The sequence below is a fragment of the Nuphar pumila genome, chromosome 15, assembly GCF_984573655.1.
Source record: "Nuphar pumila chromosome 15, dmNupPumi1.hap1.1, whole genome shotgun sequence".
NCBI lineage: Eukaryota > Viridiplantae > Streptophyta > Magnoliopsida > Nymphaeales > Nymphaeaceae > Nuphar > Nuphar pumila.
Window position 1 is genome coordinate 14,044,435 of NC_143263.1, and position 24,975 is coordinate 14,069,409.

At 37.5% G+C, this 24,975-nt stretch overlaps 1 protein-coding gene across 1 annotated transcript; it reads right to left on the minus strand.

Moving 5' to 3' along the window:
* Positions 1-15,701: 15,701 nt before the first annotated feature.
* On the minus strand, positions 15,702-17,468 carry LOC149814577 (protein phosphatase 2C 51-like). Its single transcript, XM_089990397.1, has 3 exons — positions 16,368-17,468; positions 16,145-16,250; positions 15,702-16,021 (listed from the first exon to the last, which is right to left on the minus strand). Exons 1-3 carry the CDS (start codon positions 17,466-17,468, stop codon positions 15,702-15,704), a joined length of 1,527 nt encoding a protein of 508 aa, XP_089846523.1.
* Positions 17,469-24,975: the final 7,507 nt, after the last annotated feature.

Here is a 24,975-nt window from a genome sequence, read left to right on the forward strand (position 1 = left end):
GACTGCCTCACACGCGAATGGTGAAGAAAATGGCAGAAAGTACAGAACTGATGCAGTCTGTGACTTGTGATCAAATGGCCTAGTTTGCCAACTCGCAAATGACTATACAGTACAATCTACGAGTTGTGATCAAACTGCCTTGTTGGGGGCGTCTACAGAGAACGACCCGTATATGAGATCTTCAATCCATAAATTACTTTTGAAGCTCCTCAAGGAGTAGAATCTTACACCGAATCATGACGATAGGAGGTACAAAGTTGACACTTTGTAGCAGACAGAAAAGTGTTGTCCCAGTTAAGCAATCGTGATCAAATGGCTCTATTTGGGATCCGTTGGTGTTTGAACGGTCTGTAGTCCTCTTGAGGGGAAGGGTGCTTCTAATCCACCTTACGGCAAGAAGGTTGCAAGTTGGAAATGGTGGTGGGGAGAGATCGGACGGTAACCAAAGAGATAGTGGAAATCGACTCCTCGATCACAGTCATATATAATAGAGGGTGCCAAGAAAAGAGAAGGGGTGGTCGGGGGTGGTCCTTGTACACAGAAGAAACTGAGGAGGAGGGGAGAGTGAGTTACGTGAGGGATGAGAGAGATAAAAAATGAGAGGGAGAGAGAGGTATTTATAGTGAGAGAGAAGAGGGGGTGGTGGTGGTGTTGTACACGTGAAAGGGGAGAGAAAGGTGGAGGGTTTTATAAAGATAAGTGGGAGGGTCTTCAGGAGGGAAGTGAAGGGTTGATGCGGGATTTAGGGAGAGAGGATGACTGGGTGTGATGGGGTGAGGGAAAGTGAGGTGATAGGTTTGGTGATTGAGTTTGGGTGAGACCCATTTGGGTCTTGCTCAAGTGGGTTTGGATCCAACCCTTTTCCCAAGGGGTTGGCCCAATCCAACCCAATCCACAAAACCTCAGAGTCCATTCGAACTGGGTCCAAAACCCATCCCGGCGAGTGTACCCATACGGATCCTCACCATGATACAAAACCCAAAATGAATGTCGGATGATCCTCTTGGATCCTCCTTACCAAGATCAAAACCCTAAATACCTCTTAAACCTCATAAAAACCCAATATTTTATTTGGATATTCCACATTTGAATACCTCTTTCAAAACCTCATAAATCCAACTTTTGATATTTTATTTATAATTTTATCTTCTCCGAGATCCCTAAATAACTTCTTTAGTTCATTAACTAAATAAAAACACTCTGGCATTAATTAATATTTGTTAAATGCCAATTCAATATCTTTGATAAATAATGGATAGTTTACTCAATCAATAATCATTAATTAAATAAAAATCCATAATTTAAATACCAAAATGTTATCGATAATTAATTGACAAATTAATCGATAATAGCTAATTAATTTGCCAGAAAATGATGATTAATTGAGCTAAATAACAAAAAAAATCCCCTTTTATGAATTTAAAAATTTAGAAAATTTGTGAGTATATATTGCACCTACTGTTTCTAATTTTGTAAACATGGACTCCTCATGCAAATCTATTTCCTTAAGAGAACAAGCTGATCCCAACATGTAAGCCTCTCTATAAATAAAGGACCTCTATCTCATGTTTAATGTGTGAGAGAGAAGGGCATCGTGGATTAGGTCGTTTAGATCGAACCGCATTAAAATTTTCATGTTTGGTGTGTGTGTGCATGAGAGTGGTTTTATTTAACACGTGTGTGAAATCTCGTCCCAGCATGTGAGCCAACCTCTTGGTTGTGTCGTTGCCTTACACATGCATGTCGTCGATTTCTTTATGGTATCAGAGTTGCATCTTGTGCAGCCAAATTAGCAAGTGACTCATCATTTTCGTCTTCATTTGAGATAAGTTCTTTTTGTCTCACCGACTTCTGTTTTGCCTTCCCCAAGTTCATTGCAATACATACTCTCTACCAAGCTAACATGCTTTGGAAGTCCCAATTTACTCTTCTTATATCCCATGATCTGGAAGGGTTCATTGATAGATCAAAACCCTGCCTAAATCAATTTATTATTTTGAACGGGATCAACTTATTGAACTCTGAATTTATATCATTGAAAAAATGAGACAAAACTTGTCCCTTACTAAACCTATATACACACAGGTAATTGGTTTGCGAACATCGTTTGACAAATGAAAGGCTTTGAGAGAAAGAGATATGCTGGTCACTCTCGCTCTAAGATTATGTAGTTAAAAGGATAACTCCAAACTTTAAGTAAGGGTGACAAAATCATTTAAGATTTTTATTCAAAAAGCCAAGTCGATCGGACATCAGTTGGCCATGGCTACCGAACCTGTTAATGATAACGATATGGTGATGCATATTCATTGAAGATTGCCATATGAATATGTTTCCTTTTGTATCCACCCGTATAGCTAGAGCCCATCACCATAAACAAACTATATTATATATTACTAGCCTATGAGGTTCAACTTCTCAAAGGTGAAGAAAAATCGAGCCCTATAGCAGCCAACACTGTCCAACATAGTAATTAGTGCAACAATAATCATGGTAATAAAAGTGATTTTAATAATAATCACTCAAGAGGAAGAAATAAGGAATGATTTGGTTCAGGCCATTTTCAACAGAATCAGTCTTCAGGACTTGGTTATCAACAAGGCCAGGATGATCAGTCCTATGGTTAGTAGGTTTGTCAATTGTGTGACAAAAGTAGGCATATGGCCAAAACGTGCAACTTGTACACACAAACAGGTTAAAGGTGATCCTCCTCACGCTTATTCAACCAACTTTGATTCACAGAACAATAGTGATGCTTGGCATCCTCACTTTGGAGCATCACATCATGTGTCTAGACCTAAACACATTGAGCATCTACAATGAATATCATGGGCAATGATTTGGTGAAAATTGACAATGGTACCAACGGGGGCTCCACTTGTATGGTAGGAGCAGCTAGTGCACGTCACCTTATGTTGGGATGTTGTAGGTTCAAAATCCAATAGCATAGTTGTATAATTGGTAGGGGTCTACCTAACCTAGCTCGCCTTTCTAAAAGAAAAAAGAAAAAAGAAAAAAGAAAATTGGCAATGGTAAAGGTCTGCGCATCCTTCATACTAAAAATAACTCCTTTAATTTGAATTCTTCTAATATTCTGCTGAAAGATATTTTGCATGTTCTTGAGATTACTAAATGATTACTTTATGTTCAAAGATTTACACAAGACAATGGAGTGATATTTGAGTTTCATCCTACCTTTGGTTGCATCAAGGATAGCAAGACATGCCAAGAGCTACATCGAGGCATGTAAAAACATGTTATATTCTATTAATTTTGGTGATTGTAATAAGGAGGCCAATGTTGGTGAATGTGCTTCATTGGATCATTGGCACAATTGACTTGGCCATCCATCTTTTACAATTCTTAGAACAATTATTAATTGTTTTTGTTTGTTTTTTATTAATAAAAAATCATTGCGTGTTTATCATACTTGTCAAATGGGCAAATCTCATAAACTGCCCCTTTTCAAGTCAACTAACCCTATCTCTCAACCTCTTGAGCATGTTTATTCTGATGTTTGTGGACCAGCCCCTTATACCAGCAAACAATGCAATATTATATGATTTTTGTTGATGGGTTTTATAAGTACACATGGATATATCTGCTATCTTATAAGTCTGATGTCTATGATGCTTTTGAAAATTTCAAAAATTTAGAAACCACTGCAAGTAAGAAAATTAAATTCTTTCAATCTGATGGTGGTAGAGAATTTATGACCTTATGGATTCAACATCATCTGTCTTGTTCGTAAGAAAATTAAAGTCTGGTACCCTATTTAAGTTCGTATGGATTCAACATCATCTGTCTTGTCCTCACACGCAAGAGTAAAATGTGAATGCTGAGAAAAAGCACATTCATGTAATCAAAATTGGCCTATCTCTTATGGCACATGTAGGTATTCTTGCATGGTTTTGGACCTATGCCTTTTCTATAGTTGTTTACCTAATTAATCATCTTCCTGCCCCCAACCTAGGCCACAAAACTCTACTTGAAATCCTTTTCCAAAAAAGAAAAAGAAAACTATAGTTTCCTGAAAACCATTTGTTGTACATGTTATCCTAATCTCTGACATTAGAGTACTGATCCAAACTCCATGTTTAATTTCCTAGGATACTGTCCTACTCACCATGGGTACATTTGCTTAAATCCCACCTCTAGCAAAACACTCATTTCTCGGCATGTTGTCTTCGATGAAAACCAATTTCCCCTCTAACATCCCTTGTTTATATCCAATCCCCTCCCTTCTAAACCAACTAACATCCAACCATTAGCTATTCTTGCTCCATTGATTATCACTACCGAGCCTAGCGAACCCATCATTTTAGCTGAACCTCCTCCAGTCCACCTAGTTGCCTAGCCTCCTGTCAGATCCCCATTGGAGCTTGATTCCCTAGGTTCCTTTGATCCATCGAGCATACCCTTGGTTTTTGCACAAAGCTTACCTCTGTCGTCCTCCCTACACTTTCCTAGTGCACTCATCATATGATCACTCGTGCCTAGGATGATACTTTAAAACCAAGGTTTTTTTATACAACTTACTCTCTACCCGTTGCCCTTCTTGCCGTTCTTCTTGATCTCTCGGCTGACCTTGAACCCACTTCCTATAAACAAGCCTCTTGTGACCCTCATTGGCAAAAGGTTATGAATACTGAATATCAAGCTTTGGTTCATAACCATACTTGGTCACTTGTTCCTCATCATCCAAGTCAAAACATGGTCAGTTGTAAGTGGGTTTACGGAATCAAACAATGTGCAGATGGCTCTCTTGAGCGCTATAAGTCTCACCTCATTTTCAAAGGCTTTCATTAGGAAGAAGGTATAATTTTTTTTGAAACTTTCAGCCTAGTGGTCAAGCCTCCGACTATTCATAGTGACCTCACCATTGCCATCAGTGACCACTGGCTTATCTGGTAGCTAGATGTTAACAACACCTTTCTCAATGGTGACTTGCAGGAATCAGTGTTTATGGCCCAACCACTTGGTTTTCAAGACTCTCACCATCTAGACTATGTCTGTCAACTGAATAATGCTCTATATGACTTGTATCATGCCCCTCGTGCTTGGTTCTATAAACTTAGTCTGGTCTCCACAGACCATGGGTTTCACAGCTCCCACACAAATCCGTCCTTGTTTATTCTCATTCGTGGCAGCCTTTGCTTATATGTTTTGGTATATGTGGATGATATTTTTGTCACAGGCAGCTCCTCTATGACAATTCATTCTTTTATCCAGTACTTAAATCACATGTTTGCTTTTAAGGATCTTGAAAATTTGCATTATTTCTTGGGTATTCAGGTAGTTTGCTCTTCCCACGGTCTCCCCCTCTCTCAATAAAAGTATATATTACCTATGTCCACTCCCATGGCATCCTCCACTCGGTTTTCGCTCACTCAAGGATGCCCCTTGACAATCCTTGCATGTACCATAGTATTGTTGGTGCTCTAAAGTATTTTGTCCTTTCCAGTGAATCACGTGTGTCAGTTCATGCATGCTCTTACCACATACCATTGGACTGCAATTAAACGTATCTCAAGTACTCAATTCACCATGGACTGCAGTTCTCTTCAAACTCTTCTTGCTGACTCTCATTTTATTCAGATATTGACTGAGTCAGATCCCTTGATGATTAAAAATCCACCTCAGCCTATGTTCACTATAAGAAAAATGCCAAATAGCGACGAACTTTTGCGATGGAATTTATCCGTCGCAAAGTTGCGACAGATTAGCGAGAGAAAAACAACCATCACTAAGTTCGTAAATATTTACGAAATTAGCGACAAACAAACATCCGTTGTCAACTCCCTCGCTAAGTAGCGACAGATTAGCGACTAAAATTTTATGTCGCAAAACCCAGCGCACTTAGCAACAGAGATAGCGACAGAATAATGCTGTCGCTAGTTAGCGACGGCATTTGCGACAAAAAAATTTTATCGTAAAAGTCTGCCGCTAACTGTCGATGTAAATCCCCCTAGGGCACGAAATCGATTTTTTTTTTTACTCTCACCCGCACCGCTCTCTCTCTCTCTCTCATCCGCACCGCTTTTCGTCCTCTCTCCGGCTACCGGCGACCGCCCCTCTCACGCCCTTCGGCTACCACCCCGTCCCTCTCTCTAGCGACCGGCCTCCTCACGCCCTCCGGCTACCGCCCCATCCCTCTCTCCGACTACCGACGACCTCCCCCCTCACGCCCTTAAGTAACTCCCTCCCCTAGTCTTCTTCTTCTTCTTCATCTCCTTCTCACCCTTTCTCTTCTTCATATTGTTTCGGCAGAGGCGTCGCCCCTGCCGCCTGTAGTTTTTCAGCAGACCGGCAGGGGCGATGCCCCTGCCGCCTTTCTCCTTGGTCAAGTAGGGCCGAGCCCTTCTGCCTCCTGCCTCTTTCCTCTCTATCAGACAAGGGCTTCACCCCTACCGCCTTATTTTTCAGCAGGGGCAATGCTCCTGCCCCTCTCGTTTTTATGGTAGGCAGGGGCAGAGCCCCTACCTGTCTCTATTTTTTTGGTGACGCAAGGGTCCGCCAAACCCCAACTTGCCTAAGAAAAAAAAATGGATAAGTTTTTATTTAGATATCTGTTTTTGTGTCATTTTCCCAAAAAAAAAATCCCATGTTTTGTAAAAAAAAAAAACATTTCAGAGCATATTGGGGCTTGGGTCATTTACCAGTGTATTGAGCTTGTGGCTCGACTCATATTCGTGTTTAGCCAAGCCAAACTCAAGCTGGCTGGTGTTAAAACATTACATGTTATTTATACAAGGAATATATACACTTAAAATATTTATTTATGTTATATATTACACTTAATAATTCATATTTTATGTATATATTTTTTATTCATTCTTCTCTTTTTATATATATTTTGTGCATTCTTATTTTTATGTAATATATGATAGATATAAAATATATATTTGATCCATATGAACTCTTGCAAGACGAGTTGAGCTGAAAACCAGCTTGCCTAAGAAAAAAAAATAGATAAGTTTTTATTTAGATACTTGTTTTGTGTCATTTTTAAAAAAAAAAAATCCCATGTTTTGTGAAAAAAAAAAACATTTCAGAGCGGTGGTTCTCTAGAAGAATCGTATATAAAAATGAAATCTAATTTTATTTGTATGTATTTTTATTCTATTTTATATACAATCTCTGCCACATTCTTTTTATCTAAAATAATACAAAATAACGGGGGCCCGACCCTATCGATGCCATGCAACCTCTTTGACTATCAGGGAGGGAACACCATCTCGTGCATTAGGGACGAAGTATAATAATCGATTTTTGTTTTGCTTTGTTTTAATCTGGTTTAGCATTCAACTAAGTTTCTGGTGTAATTTTCAGCAGGTTTTACTATTTTTCAGTAAATATAAAGGATTTTTGGTGAAAAGTAATTCAAATTGGGTAAATACCCGAGGTGAGTAAGTGATGCAAGCGCATCACATGTTATTTAATTTATTAGATACAACACTTTTTTGTTCATACACTCACTTAGTTGTGGATATCTAGGACTGCTTTGATGGAGTTTAGAGATCATGCTGAGCATGCCTTTAATGTATGAGAATAGAAGTGTTCTTATTTTTGCAGTACGGATTCTATGCTAGGCATGGTAGTAGTTAGCGGGATATTGGAGTGTGTTTGCTGCAGGTACATGTTTGATATTGTTTTGATATAAATGATTTGAATGTATTGCAATGTTTGATGTTTCTGTATCCATGCTTGCATGAAGTTATTTTCTATTTGATTATGCCTTTTATGTGAAATTGTATCATGAATTTTTGTTCAAATAAATATATTTGTGTCTTCATAGTATTATTAAGATTTTCTTTTAACTAGTGATGAAAATATCTGTAATATTTTAGGACAAAATGGCTGCAAACAGTGAATGAATGTATCATAGGATAGTTGATAATGAGGTGTCACATGAATATATGGATGGTGTTGATAGTTTTATTGAATTTGCAACGGCAAGTGTTAGTACAGTGGATCCTACCGGTCGAATCAGATACCCCTGCACGATGTGTAAGAACAATCGATTTGTAGAACCTCATGACGTTAGACATCACCTATACAGGAAGGGTTTTGTTAGTGATTATCAAAATTGGATGCTTCATGGTGAAGAATTTTGGAATAATTATGATGCAAGGGTGGATGTGGTGCACAATAATTCATATGTGGACCTGATATTTGATGCCGCAGGACCGAAAATGAGTTCTGCTTTGGGATATAGTGATGCACCAACTGGGGTAAAGGAAGAAGCAACAAACAATGCAGCTAGTACATTCTATGACTTACTTAGAGATGCTGATGAACCACTGTGGAATGGTTGCGAGAGTCACACTATCCTGTCTGCAGTTCTTGAACTACTGAATTTGAAGTGCGAGTTTAATTTGAGTCAATCATGTTTTGACCGTCTATGCTCCATTGTGAAGAGTATGTTGCCCAAAGATGAAAAATTGCCACAAAATCTCTATCGTGCAAAGGTTATGGTCAATGCTCTAGGTATGGAGGGGTATCAAAAGATAGATGCTTGTCCCAATCATTGCATGTTGTATTTTAAAGATCAAGAAAAAAGCAAATCATGTCCATTATGTGGATATCCTCAGTTCAAGCCAAAGACAAAAGGAAATGGTAGCACAAAGTCAAAAGAAGTGTCATATAAGTCACTCTACTACTTCTTTCTCACCCCGAGATTGCAACATCTTTATATGTCTTCAAGGACAGCTAAACAAATGATATGACATACAAATAAAGTTCGACATGATGAAGACAAGATCACACATCTTGTTGACGCAGAAGCTTGGATGCACTTTGATCGTACTCATCAGAACTTCACTTTGGAAGTAAGAAATGTTAGGTTAGGTTTATGTACATATGGATTTAATTCATTTGGGGGTAGATCATCCCTATACTCGTGTTGGCCAGTATTTGTCACTCCATACAACCTTCCTCCAAGCTTGTGTATGAAGCGTCAAAATCTTTTCTTGTCTCTATTGATCCCTGGTCCGACGTCTCCCAGCCAAAATCTTGATGTATATTTAAGGTTATTGATTAATGAACTGAAAATATTGTGGGATGACGATGTTCTAACGTATGATGCCCACAAAAAACAAAACTTCAATATGAAGACTGTTGTTCTATGGACAATCAGTGACTTCCCTTCATATGGTATGTTATCTGGTTAGAGCACACATGAGAGGTTAGCATGTTCGTTCTGCATGGATGATACAAAACTGTTTAGATTGACGCATGAAAGGAAGTTGTGCTGGTTTGATTGTCACATTCGATTTCTACCCAGCGATCATCCGTTCTGACGACAAAAGAATATGTTTCAAGCAGACACAACTGAAATAGAAGGTCCACTAACAAGGTTGTCTGACATAAAGATTTTAAGAAGATTGTGATACTTTTCATGTGGACCGACAGATGCTCGTAGGACAATGCCCTTTATTGGATTTGGAAAGGATCACAATTGGACAAAAAAATCTATATTTTGGGAACTACCATATTGACCAACTTTATTGATTCGACATAATTTAGATATTATGCATGTGGAGAAAAATGTGTTCGATAATGTGTTCAATACAATAATGAACGTGAAAGGAAAAATGAAGGATAATCCGTAGGCACATATGGATTTAAAAGTGATATGTAAAATATCAAAATTGGAACTCAAAGAGTACAATGACAAAGTACTGAAACCAAAAGCAAAAATTATTACATGGATTTTTTAGGTCTCGCCAGGTTCTATGGATTTGGGTTCCCTCCTATGTCCTTCACCTGTATACCACGTAGAGTATTGGTGTATGGATTATCCAACTTCAAGGTACCACCACCGATATACTCAAGCTAACAAGTTAAAGGTATTGGTGGGGGATCTGGAGATCCAAATAATATGATATGAGTTTTTTTGAAAATTTAAATAAAAAGAGGGACACTAATCCTAGAAGAAGAGGGGAGTTTCTGCTTTAGCTCTAACAAGATTTTTCAGTGTTTATTGTGGAGACTGATGCAAGAAGGCTGCTTAATGGCTTTCATAAGTAACTGTCTCCCTAATTGTGCAAAGGCCTTGTCAACATACGAGAAGAAAATGCTAGCTATCATATTGACGCTTAAGAAATGAAGGTCATACTTACTGGGGAGACACTTCATGTTCCACACCCACCATAAGAACCTTAAGTATCTCATGGAGTTACACGTTTTGACCATGCTTCAACAAAAATGGGTCGCCAAAATGATGGGGTATGACTTTGAACTTCAATACAAGAAGGGCCCAAAAAATTGTGTCATCGATGTCTTATACCGACGAATGGAGGATGCAAAAGTAAATGTTCCTTGGAAGATCGACTATAATTTTGGAAGAAGCATTGCAGATTCTTGCCTAGTGGACAAAGCAATATTCTCAAGGGGAGGGGATAATACAAATCCTCCCAATCCAAACACAAATACCTAAATGATTGAACTGATGGGTTTCACTCATGGGATGGCCCCTCCTAAATTTGGACCTGAGGGCTTAGTGGGAGACACTCAAATGGCGCTTCTCCTATTTTTGGAGCTCAAGGAAGGCTATGCAAGCTGGTTTATGAAGACCCTAAAGATGAAAAAAGGTAGACTAAAGAGTTAGTCTATTTTTAGGATGCAAGACTCTAGAAATAGGCTAGTCCAAAAAGAGCTTAACTAGATTTAGCCCAGCCCCTTAGAAGGTTTTATCTAGATTTAGGTATGCATTTAAAAAAAATTTGTGATTTGTCTAAGGATTTATGAACCCCCTCTTGACATATATATAAGCTTTGTTTCTTTGCTTGAAGGATATGAAAAATTGAATTGAATCTTTCTCTCTCACACTTTGGTGAAGAAGACCTAAAGTAGGTTGAGTCCACTATGTGGAGCTTTGGCTGCAACCCAAGGTCCACTCAACTGGTGCGTGGCCAACCCGAGTCTTGACGGTCCACACCTACCTGAGTCAAACCTTGATAGATCCAACTTCAACCAAGTTCCCAGCTCAGAGAACCCCCCTTGGTCAATCCCCAGCTTTGAGAACTCTATTTTTCAATCGGGTCTGTCAATGCTCAAATCCAGTTTGCCATGCATAACTCTGAAATTACCTGTCACTTCTAAAAATTGTATCTTTCCGTATCCAAACTCTTCGACCCTCAAATTTGGTCAAAACCTAGTTCAAGGTGTCTAGAATCATCTCACAAAATTTGAGATTTTTCTTCAGCACCATTTGAGAGTTCTAAATTTTCGCCCCAAACATGTCAGAACCCAATACCCTGTCTAACAGAGTTAGCTTAATTGACTTTGACTTGACCAAACTGAGCCTACCTTGTTCATATCTGAACTCAAGGCCCAAGCACGCACCAAAACCCTCGTGAAAACCCCTCTTAGTCATTTCTTTCATGAAGCTTTTATCCAAGACCACCTTCAAAATTAACATAAACTTTTTTTGGAATAGGAAATCCAAAACTCTCTCCCCTTGTACTCTTTTTAAGACAGATAACTCCTTTGTAAGTTGTAACTCTCAAATCTATTACCAGCTTTCAAATTGAAATGGAAACTTCCCTTGTCTCTAATTTTAAAGAAAAAAAAATCCCCTCAAACCTTTTAAAAAAAACTTCCAAATTCTTCCATTTTGTCTTTCCTATAAATATCGCCACTCATTTCAAGCCCTAAACTAAAAATGAAGTTCAAAAGAGCAGGGCTGTGACTTCACTATAAAAGTTGACTCTCACTTCAAGCTTGCGACTAGATAAAATTCAAAGGCATGCCTGCAAGGTCGACGCTAGGTGTACTTTCTCGTAAGAAAAACGACCTTAAGAGTTTTTATCAATTGAAAGCCAGCGTGATTAAGGCTGTGTTTGGGCGAAGGGTGTTGGAGGAGACGAGATGGTGTTTGGGAGAAGGAAATGAATGAAGGCGTGAAGTTCGGCTAAGAATTTCCAAACCCTAATCCCGTAAAGCCTCGATTTCAGCACCTTCTATAGGGTTTAGGGTTTTTAGGACTCCCTGAATACGGTGGAGTCTAGTGGTTGCATTCTGGTGGGTACCTGATTTTTGGGTTTGCGTAAAATTGAATATTTGCTGTCAAGTTTTGCACTTTGTTTTTTTAATGGTCATATTAGCACTATCTAACTAAATGAGATTGTGCCAGTGGAGGTATTACTCGTGAAATGTAGCAATATTTTTCATAATATCATTTTGAACTACCAAAAATATTGTGTATTATCACCATATCTTGATTACTTTTTTTTCCAACACCATGATGAGCTTTATCTCTTGTTTAAATAGGTGGTAACACTTAAGATTGGTAATCTTTTATTAACTTCTATTATATTCTTAATTTTTTGGTTGATTATTTTAGGATGCTTAATTTTGATATTTAAATAGATTTAATTAAATTTTCAATTCAATATTTAATTATAGTTATGTATTTAGTACCAATTTTTTGGATATTTTATTTTTTATTGAAGGTGAATGTTTTTTTTAATCAAATATAATTTTTTTTATGCATTACATCTGATGGAACTCTAATCAAATCTCATTTTACATTAAATTTCCCTTCAAACATGCTGATAAATTAGGAAGAGTTAAAAGCCTGAATCCTTCAAAGATTTAAAAGTGTTTCCAAACAATAAAAGTAGTTTAAAACTTCATTGAAAACCGTTTTCATTGAAATTCAGTATTTGTATTTTTTTAACTCCTTGCAAATCCCTCCGAATGCCTTCTCCCAAACACAGCCTAAAGATTTCATAGGGTAGCTGCCTACCCCTTTTTAACAAACTGTGTCCTATGATTATGGACCGCCCGATCGGACGGTCCAGGTGGTTCTTTTGTAAGCCTTCCCAAATCCTTTCACGCTCCTGTCTGTCTGTCTGTCTCCCTATATACAGCTCACCCCTTTCGCGCATGGACAGACGCATCCGCCGGAAGCACCCTCATCCGTCGAAGAGTAGAACACCGCCAGAAGCACCCTCCCCCAACCCCACAGAGAACCCGATGGCCGGTTTCTCCTTCCCCATTTCTAAATCCTCTCTCCGAGAGAGAGAGAGAGAGAGAGAGAGAGAGAGAGAGAGAGAGAGAGAGAGAGAGAGAGAGAACCGACCGGTTGGGGCTGAGTGTGCCTCCGTCTTCTGGCTAGGGCTGGGTGGAATGCAGAAAAGTGAGGGAGAGACCCGTTCTCAGGCTGGGGCTGGGTGGAGAGCAGAAACGAGAGGGAGAGAGAGGGCGCTATTGGGCCTGAGTAAGTGCGGAAACGAGAGGGAGAGAGAGGTTCCAGCTGCGGCTGGGTGGCAACGCAGAAACGAGAGAGAGAAGCCTGCAGAGAGGGAGAAGGTGGTGGGCCCTCCTCCGGCGGTCGATCTCCGGTGGCGTCGTCTCTTTCCAACAGTCGGTTCTGGCAGCGTGCAGAGAGAGAGAGAGAGAGGGAGAAAGAGAGAAGGGGAGAGGCGTGTGAAAGGAAGGAACCAGAAATATATATATATATATATATATATATAGAGAGAGAGAGAGAGAGAGAGAGAGAGAGAGAGAGAGTTTATGTAGAGAAGCGTCCACTGATATAGGAGAGAGGGGTTCAGCGGCAAAAAAAAAAAAAAGAAAAACTTTCCGCCCAAGGCAGTAACGCCGCTAATGGCACTATTTTAACGTAAATCGGACGCGCACATCCGACGCGAGTTCGACGCAAATATGAAATTTTACGTTTAACCACACCTATCACAAGATTAAGCATAACTGCTTCTGCAAAACTTTTTGGATATGCGCATGTGTTTTCAGCCTACTGCTCATGTGACCACGTGTATCTCATTTTTTGTTAAAGTTACTGATTTAACCTGTAGTGCAGCCACAAGAAATCATATTCAATTAAAAAAATGGTTAAAATGTCGTTTTAAATAGTCAGCTGAACTGGCTAAATTTACTTATTTAACCTTAACTGTAATACAACTATAAGGAGTGATATTTATTCATTTAAAAAAAATATTACAATATTTTTTCAAAAAGTAAATTGTAGACATAATAAAAAGGTAGCTTATAGGGGTCACACCAGCAATATGTTGAAAACACTATATTATATATATATATATATATATATATATATATATATAGAATGAAAATCTATCTACTAGAAAACCTACCACTAATAAATATTTTATTAATTTTTCAGTATTTTTTTGAAATTTTGACTTTGATCTATGTGCTTATTTTTATAGGAACAGTATCAATTTCTAATAAATCAATCATGCTCAACACATAAGGTCAAAATTTTGAAAAATCAATAAAAAATGCTAAAAAATTATATATAAGGTGATAGCTGCCAATTATTTTTTAGCTAATCATAGTTTTAAAAGCCTTTTTCATGTTTTCTTGAAATTTGACAGTATAGATGTGTTCAACATGATCAATCTATTAAGAAACAATAATTGAATCATATTTTTTGACATGTTTTTTTTTATAAAAACATGATTTTTAAAACTTTTAATATTTATACAAAATTTAAACCATAGTTTTTTAAACCTTATAGAAACTTACATGCATATTAGAATCGAATGATCAAAGAATCGATTCCATCAAAATCAAGCATGTAGAACACATCTCTACAGTCAGATTTAAAAAAAAACATAAAAAAACTATCAAAAGGTGATTAATTAAAAAAGTGGTTAGCAACTAGCTATGTATATATATATATATATATATACACACACTATCCAAACCAAAAGAAGGTTCAAAATTTGACGTTCCTTTTTTAATGATCAAGTTTTTCATCAATCGGAGTTTACATATTCAACTTTTATCATTCTTTCAGTGAACATGTTTTGAATTGTGATATTTCGATGTTTAGATGCATTTTTTAAAGTGCTAAAATTCAAATCCCACAATACTTTTGTATTGTAAAGTTTTAGATGCATTATGAGCCATCCAATTTTCACGTTTCAAAAAATATACCTATATGTTATTCATGTAAAGCATACTTCTTAAAAAAATTAATCATAAAAATAAGTATATAAAATCTGATAGATGAAAACCCATTGAAAAAAGAATGCCTTTCCATTGTCGTCGATTGTAGATTTTGAACTTTCTTTTGGTTGGACGGTCTCCTTTCTTCTATATATAAAATAAAAACCTACAAAATAAACAAGATGCTAGATGAAACATGCTATTGAATTTTTGGTGTTTCTTCACAATTCTGACCAGGTATGACCTATATGCTTGTTTTTATAAGAATCAATTTTTTCAGCATTTAATTCGGATGAATGAATATTTATAAGGTTTCAAAGATAACCTGCCTACCATTTTTAATTATTTTGAAACTTCAGATACTATTTTTTTTTATCCAAATTGCATGATCCAGGTGTTGGTTTCTAACAAATCAGGTTGAACACGGTCAGAATTTAAAAATAAAATACCGAAAATCCATTTAACATGTTCCATTTAGCACGGTGCCCATTTTTAAAATTACCATTTTCCTGTATATATATACGTATTAAAGAGAATAAGAGAAAGAGAGCGAGAGACGAAAAATTAAAGCTCAACAATTACTCGTCTAAATGCAAAATACAGCTTAGGTGGGAAACACGCCACACACACCATAACCCACTTGGCCACATGACGTTTTTAACGTAAAACGATGAACAGTGAAGTGAAAGTTGTCCTGCGTCGGCGTTTTACGCTAAGTTCGTAAAACGCCGTTTCGCCTTCTTCCAGTGGTTCCTAAGCTATTATATGGACTGGTTATGGGGAAGCCTGAGATCCACGACCACGACACTGATATTGTCTTCGCTCCCTCTGATCAGAGCCAGCTCCGTCAGTGCGGTCGCCGCGATGGCGGCCTTGGTCTTTCCGTCCAAGGGATCGGCCGGTGGCAGCAGCTTCTTCGCCTCCCCGGACAGGCATTTCCGAGCGATCTGGCAGACCAACTCGTTGGATAACACGTCCCACAGCCCGTCGCTGGCTAAGACCAAGAACTCGTCCCTTGCGGTTCGGTTGCTGATCGTCACCTCCGGCTCCGATATCACGAACGGTTTCAGGTAGTCATCCCCTGCACAACAATTAGTGCACCAAACTAATATTAATCTCAAGCACACTGAAGACTGATGAGTAACGAACATATTGAATCAATCTCAACTTCTACTAATTTGTTATTTGCTATTGTGTAAAGTACCTATGGATCTGGAGGTCGATAGCACTCCTAAAACTCTGTAACAGTCGCAGTTGATAACTCTTCCCCCGGCGGCCTCCACTCTCTCCATCTCATCTGGTCTGTCCGGCTGTTACACAAAGACAACCTTGTATATCACGTTCATGAATTGCAGTCTCAGAGAGAGAGAGAGAGAGAGAGAGAGAGAGAGAGAGAGAGAGAGAGAGAGAGAGAGAGAGAGTCGAACCTTGTGGTCGAAGGATAGGGGGACGGCGCTGCCCGCGCGAGCGAGGACGGCCCTGGAGTCTCCACAGTTGGCCACGATGATCTGTTGGCCACCCACCAGAGCGACGACAGCCGTGGAGCCGGAAGTCCCGGAGACGCCGCCGGCGCTGCCGGCGAGGGTGAGCCTGCTGAGCTCGGCGTCCACCCTGCTGAAGCACGACCTCATCACCCTTCCCCAACCCTCCTCATGTCCTCTCCCCAGCTCCCACGTGTCGTTCCCTCCCATCTCCTCCGCCAGCACCCTGTGCAGCACGTCCCTGCACAGCCGCGCCACCTGCGCCCCGCCATGCCCGTCGTACACCGCGAAGAAGTCGAACGCCAACCCCCGACCGTCCGAGAACCACCCCGGCACCACCGCCACCGCGTCCTCCATGTCCCTCCTCCGCCCGCACACCGCCAACGATCCGTGCGCCGCCTCCGGCCTCTCCTCCACACCCTTCCCTCCTCCCCCCTCCGACAGCACATGCAGCTTAACCGATACCGACCCCTCGCAGGAGGTAACGCCTTCCTCTCTTCTCTGGGGTGAGCCATCACTACCGTGGTCGTCGTCGTCGTCGTCGGACCTCGTCGGGTATTCGTGATCTTTCCCGAAGAGTTTCTCGTACATCTTTTGCCTCTCGTCCTCTTCCGAGCTCACCTTCTCGATTAGTAAAGACTCGTGATGGCGCGGGATGCCATCGCCGTAGACGCACGAGGAAATGGCATCTGCAACGATGCATTTTGGGGTTCCCTTCTCTTTCGGAGATGGGTTGGAGCGTCGGCGCGGTTGCTTGCACAGGCATAGGCCCGAGCGAGAACGTGGCCCCCCTCCCCTTGGGCAACAAAAGTATCGAGGGGACTCCTCTTTCTTTGGACGTACGAGTCGGTCGCCTACTGCTGCTGACCGGCGTTTTCTAGGCCTCAGTGTAACGTTGTCGGCGGCAGTGACCATCTTAACCGTCCCGGGGAGGGAGTAGCTTCGAGGGTTGAAGGGAGACTCGCGGGGCCGGTTTACTTTCAGTCGCCGTAGTTCCATCCGTTTCCGGCGAGCTTCCTTCCCTTTCAAGTCGCAAACACGTTCCATCCCCTCCTGCTCGATATTCGAAAGACGGTTCATTGCTTCTTAAAAGGAAAAAAAGAAACAGAGAAACAGAGTTTTCTTTACTCCGTTTTCCCTCTTGGGCACGACTTCGTTATTTGTTGACCACGTTTGGGTTCAGCATCTTATATAGGGGGATGAGGAAAGTGATAAAATAAGCGAAGGGTAGAGAAATTTCAGAAATGGGTTCTCTGGCTGCTGCACTTTTCAAGTAACAAACAAGGGTAGTACTCAAACAGGCGTGTGCGCTTCCTCAGAGTAGTTTAGCGGTTTGTTGGATATGCATGAACTCTCGTAGCAACTAGCAAGCGACGCGTACAGCTGTGTTTGTACACATTGCTAAGCTGCATCTGGCAGGGCGGATCAGGTGCAATCGTATTGCATACTTTGAGTGTGCTGCTGCACCTGACCGCCCTTCATCTCATCTCTCAGTACAACTTTGTTAGCTGTGGGCCCAACAGAAGACTGAGGGCAGATAAATTGAAGTGGCACACTGAAAATAAATTCTCTCTCTCTCCCTTGCTTTCTTTAAGATTTTTCTTTGCATAATAGGTATCACATTTTTTTTTTTAAAATGCTACATGAAAATCTCTTCTGTTGCACCCAAATGTCACCTATGGAATGGTTTGAATCTCACGATGCATATTGTTTTGACTAAATCTAACCCTCTAGATGTGTTAAGATATGAACTCTTAGATCATGTCTTTTCAATGAAAAAAGATGTTTTTTGAGTAAAAAAACAAGTGCTTTTATAACGGTCGATTCTTACATTGCCAGAGAAATCTATACGCTGATTGGATTCCACTAATAGAAAAGCCAATTTCTACTAAAAATGACATGTTGAACACATCTACGCGGTCATTTCTATGAAAAAATAAAAATTATATAAAAATTTCATAACATAATCGGCATTCAGCAAAAACATATCTGACGTTTTCAAATTATGAAAAATCATTCCTAACTTTTTCCCTGTTAATAAAAAATAAATTATTTTTTTGGTAGGTTAGACTGTATTAAATCCAAAGAGGTTAAAATAAATTTATATTTTTACCCTTGACTCTCTCTCTCTCTCTCTCCAAGCCCCATGTAATCCAATGTACTTGTTCCCACAAGCAATGGCCGCCACAGAAGCCTTTCACTCTACATTACCAGCTATTTAGTATGAGTTTTTTTTGTTGCTTTGGATGGTGGTGATGATGACAATGAAAAATTTAAAAAAAATGGAGATTAATGGGTAGTTGTGGATGATCTAGGTGAATTTGCAATATAAATAAGAAAAGAAGAGAAAAAAGAAGGGAAAAAAGAAGGGTTGTGGTGGTAATAATGGGTGAAAGATGAATGATTGGTGGTAGTGCAAAGTCGACATTGAGTGAAGAAGGAGATGGTGGTTGGCTTGGAAAGAAGGGAAAAAATTGCAGAGATAGAGAGAGAACCATGATAGGCGACAGATGAAGTGATTATGGCACCTGATGTTGAGTTTGTATTGAGATAATGAAGAAGAAGATGATGATGGTAGTTAGTTTTGATAATTGTCTTTTTAAAAGATTAAAAGGTCAATGATGATTATTGCCATATTTGGTGAGAGGGTGGGAGAAAAGGTACAGAGAAACAGAGCTAAGGAGTTACGTGGAAAAGTCGAGAGGGAGAGGTTTAAAAACAATAGTAATAAAAAATGACTATAGTATCTATTTTGGAGAGAACATTGGATGACATATGTAGAAAAAAGTATATATATATATATATATATATATATATATATATATATATATATATATATATATATATATATATATAAAGAATTACTAGATTATGAGAACTGAAAATATGAGAACTAATGTGTGAACAGCTATTTTTATAGATTTTTTGTTCTTTTCTCTAGAATCTAACCATACGGATGTGATCTACATGTTTGGTTCCATAAAAACCCACTCTTGAATTATTCATGCATAAACATGATGTTTTAAGCTTTTAAAATCAATGACTCATAATCTTCAATTCAAGCATTCAAAAATTACATTTTTTCATCAAAAGTACATGATCCAATGGTTGATCTCTAGCAAATTCACCATGCCAATCACGTCCACATGGTTGGATTTGCAAAAAAAGTATTGGACATGCCCATATTTCTAGTTCTCATATTCTAGTTACTCTCTCTCTCTCTCTCTCTCTCTCTCTATATATATATATATATATATATATATATATAGAGAGAGAGAGAGAGAGAGAGAGAGAGAGAGAGTGCAACAGACAAACGTTTAAACAAAAATCATTTTTAGCAGCAGTTGACCACTTCTAAAAGGATATTTTACACCTAGAGCTTTAGCGATAGTCAAGACCACTGCTAAAGCCCCAAAATCTCAAAACAAAAAATTGGACATGCCTAACACGTTTGAAGTTCATTCGACAAAAGGGTGTCCATTGTTATGCCCTTCCGTGTGTGTGTGTATATTAGCTACTAATGAAGGTACTAATGAATAGAAATCACTTTTTTCTTCAAAAAAAATTGATTTTTTGTAGATCTAATGTTAAAAAAGTTATCTACATGGTTTGTTTAGTAGGAAACTTATTTTGAATCATGTTATTATGACAAGTAATTAGGTTTTTAAAGGGGTTCAAAAATCAATATCCCACAATGTGTCAAAAATTTATAACTCAAAATATCACATTTTTACATCAGAAAAGCATAGTTCAAGGCTTGATCTTTGGCAAACAAATCATGTTGAACACATCCATGCGGTTAATTAGATTGAGTTGATACAACATATGCAACTATGATTTCTTACTCATTAGTTCCATACCTTCATTAAAAGACAATATTAACCCATATATATAATTAATATTTGGTGCCTTTGAAGGAACCAAATTATATGAAACTATTGAGCTAAAGTCATAGGATTTAGTTTTTTTTTGTAAATTAAATCATATGGATGTGATATACAAAATTTGTTTAGTGGGAAATGACTTTTGAATGATATGATTGTAACACATAAGCAGGCTTTTTTTTAAGGGCTTAAAATTGAATCATCTTCAACGCCCTAAAATTTTATGATTGAAAAAATCATATTTTTTGATCCAAATAATACCATTAAAGGTTTGATGCTTAGCAAAAAAAACTTCCTGAACATATCTATGTGGTCAGACTGAGCTGATAAAACTCGAACCTATGATTTTTAGCTCAATATTTCTATATAATTTGGTATCATCAAAGGCACTAAATAAATAAATAAATAAATAAATAAATATATATATATATATATATATATATATATATATATATATATATATATATATATATATATATATATATATATATATATATATGTGTGTGTGTGTGTGTGTGTGATAGTACAACCATGCTAAATATGACATGGTGCTAAATGAATCATTTTAATGGATTTCGGGTGAATTTTCAAAATTTTGACCATACAAATGTGTTCAACATGATTGATTTACTAGAAATCGACAATTGGATCATGCATTTTGGAAAGAAAAACTGGTATTTGGACCCTTAAAATTTTATGAAAATTGTAGGTCATTGATTTCTGAAAACTTATAAAAACATATCCATGCATCAAAATCAAATGCTCTAAAAATTGATTCCTATAAAAATAAGCATATAAATCACATTTGTGCAGTCATATTTTAAAAAAACCTAAAAAATCCAATAGCATGTTTCATTTAGTACAATGCCATATTTAGCGCGATTGTGTGTGTGTATATATACACATATATATATAGAGAGAATGGAGGTTTGAAGGTGGAAGTGGCCACGTGGAACAGACAAGGGAGAGGGGAGGCATTGGGAGGTAGAAGGGTTCCTATTCCTTTTTGGACTTGTATGGTTTATGATTAAAAACTGGGTCTAACTCAAAGGGTCTGATTAATATATGGAGCCAGGTATGGTTTATGAAATTTCATACTAGACTCGAGTTTTGATTACAACCCCCGATATTTCAATACAAAAAAGATCAAAAATATTATTTTACTAGGTATTTAGCAAGTCTTGTTCATGTAATCCTTATGAGATCCCGATATACTTTTTCTTATGATGAACTTGATCAGACCGGGTCCAAACCCAATACCAGCACCTCAAAATCAGATTCGGGTTTAGACTCACTTGATTTCGAATAAGATCCAACTTATTGACAGACCTAGCTACGAGGACTAATAAATGTTGGGGGCATTAAAAGAATAAATAAATAGTACATTGTTGGAAATAATCAACCATTAGCCAAAACATTGACACGTCACTACAACGTAATGGAGAACTTTTTCTTTCAAAATTGCCATAATTATTCAATGGTTATCTCTTTTTATATACATCATGAAAACGTTAGAAGCAGGAGTGGAGCCACATTAGGGCTAGGGTGGGCAAATGCCCACCCTGATATGAAAATTTCCTCCATAGTGGGGTTTGGGTCAGGGTGGGGAGTGCCGACTCTGAACCTGTGTAAGGTTAGATCACGATGGGCACACCCAAACTTTACCTTGATTATTCCCTTCCCCCTCCACCCCCTCCCCCGACTACTCTCTCTCTCTCTCTCTAGCAAAGTTTGCACCACCATCCGATGTTTGGCAAAGTCAGGTGTCTAGCGGCCTCCCTGGCGAACACCCCTAACAATGGTAGTTGTGTATTCTTCTTTCTTCTTTCGTTTTTTTTTTCAAAATGCTTTGATAGGGCTTTGATTTAGTTTTTTTTTTCAATTAGCATAATGTATTGCTAGGTTTCGGTTTTTTATTTAGTTGTTTTTTAAATAGCATGAATTTTTAATAGGGTTTTAGTTTTTTTTTTAAATTAGCATTAGGCATGAATAATGAATGCTTGATTTTGGTTAAAATATCAGGGATTTTATTTGTTTTTTAGGATAAATCTATGATTTTTTTAAGATTTAGGATATTGGTTTGTATTTTTCCAAATGACATGAATATGCAATTTGGGTTTTAGGTTTTTTTTGCCATTTTCTTTTCAATTATCATTCAGGGAGCACTTGATTTTTAATATCAAACTCCTAAATTTGCTTTTTGCAAGGATTTAAGTTTTTTATTTTGTTTTTCTAAATGCTATAAATATTTAATTAGTTTTTTTAATTAGCATATCTACGAATGTTGTTTATTAGGATTTAAGGCTTTGATTTATTTTCTCTAGATTGACATAAATGGTTAGTTTATGGTTTTAAGTTTCTTTTGCATGTGTGTGTTTTAATTGCCACTAGGCATGAATCCATGAATATTGTGTGATTTGATTTTGTTAGAATATTTTGCATTTTTTATCAATTAACATAAATGCATAATTTATGATGTTTGTAGGAATTAAGGTTTTCATTTGTTTTTTTAGAATGACGTAAATGCTTAGTTATGGTTTTAAGTTTATTTTTTTCTTAATTACCATTAGGCATGAATTCATAAATATTGCATGATTTAATTTTGGTTAGAATATAAGGGGTTTTCTATCAATTAGCATAAATACATAATTTATGATGTTTATAGTAATTAGGGTTTTGATTTATTTATTTTAGAATGACATAAATGGTTAGTTATGATTTTAGGGTGTGTGTTTCCTAATTACCATTAGGCATGAATCCAAATGTAATTTAATTTTGATTGGAATATTAAAGGTTTTTTATTAATTGGCATAAATGCATGACTTATGATGTTTGTAGGAATTTGGGCTTTCTTTTATTTGTTGTAGAATGACATAAATGTTTAGTTATGGTTTTAGGGTATTTCTATTATTTTTTTAATTATCATTAGAAATGAATCCATGAATATTGTGTGATTTGATATTAGTTATAATATTAAGTTTTTGTTTATCAATTAGCATAAATGCATACTTTATGATGTTTATAGGAATTAGGGTTTTCCTTTGTTTATTTTTAAATTTTTTTACTTTATGTGCATTTGTGTGCCTGTATAATTTGGATTTTTACTCTATATGAAGGTAAAATCTAGGTACATTTGTGCCCACCCTAGTTTGGATTCCTGCTCCTGCCCTAGTTGGAAGCTTTTTATTCTTCCATAAAAGCTGCAAGTTATTTTTCCAACTATTTACTTGACAAGACATTTTTCAATCTCAGCAGCTTTGATGGAGAAGTCATTTATATTCTCATGTAAGAATAGAATCTGTGCCAGATGGAGCTTCGAGGTTGTTACACTCCTTTCTCCAAGAAAAAAAACCTAGTGGCCAAAGTTTACATAAGTATTCTATTTTTTTACACCTACAAGTTCATGGCAAACTTTTCTTAATTTTGAAATCCTTTTTAATCTACTTGTTCATGACTTGAGGAATTGATTGGCTGAGTTTGTTTGGTGTAGGCTGAATCTTTTCAGTCAAGACTCATAGACGTATTCAGCATGGTTTTATTTGATAGAAATCATGCTTCAAATCATGTTTTTTGAACATGAAAAAAAAATTTAAGCAATGAATTTTTTTTGGTACATTGTGGGCCATTGATTTTTGAATATCTTAAAAACCCTACATGTATGTCAGAATCACTTGATCAAGAACTTATTATCTACTAAAACATGTGCATCATACGTATGGGGCTTGATCAATAAAAACACTGAAGAATTATGAAAAATTATAGTTTCTATTAGGTGGATGTAGGTGTGCTCCCAGAGCACCCCATGAGTATATATGTGTGTATGTTAATAGTTACTGTGTGTGCAATCTAGTTGAAAAATCATATGCACAAGTTGGATTCACTCGATCGGATACGTGTTGATCATGATTTGTTTGTCAGGGATCACACATTATATTAAGTTTTTTTTAATGTAAAACTACGACTTAATTTGAGTTATAAAATTTTGATATATTGTGAAATGAGATAGGCATCCCTATTGTCATGCCTCCCTGACATATCGTTGTTGGAAGTTGTTTTGATCAGATCTAACCCTATATATAGATAGATTCAACATGGTTAATTTGATAAAAATCGGCCCTTAATCATGTTTTTGACAAAGACATGATTTTTCAAATCACAAAATTTTCAATGTTTGCCAACCATTGATTTTTTAGTCTCTAGAAAATCCTGCATACAGATCAGATTTCAACCATTTAAACGTCAATCTTCATTAGATGGATCATGTAGATCTGAACTAGTGAAGCTACGATGAGATTCTAGGGTTGATATGATTCCGATCTGCACATTGCGGGCTGTTGATAAAGGCATTGAAAATCTTGCATGTTGCAAACACATGGTCCGAAAACTATTTTTTGCTCAAGAAAATATGAAAACTACAGGAAATTTGCGTTTTACTGGCGCAATGTTGCACCAATGAAAACTAGCTTTCACCAAAGACCTCACTGTGAAAACGCTTTAACTAGTGCTATTCTTGTGCCAGTAAAGCCCTGAATTGGCGCTTAGTTTGTGCCAGTGAAAAGTTTTCGGTGGCGCTTCAGTTGCACAAGTGAAAAGGGTTCTCATTGGTGAATGTAAATTGCGCCAGTAAAACCTTTACCAGCGAGGCTTTCATTGCAGTAGCGATTGCCCCA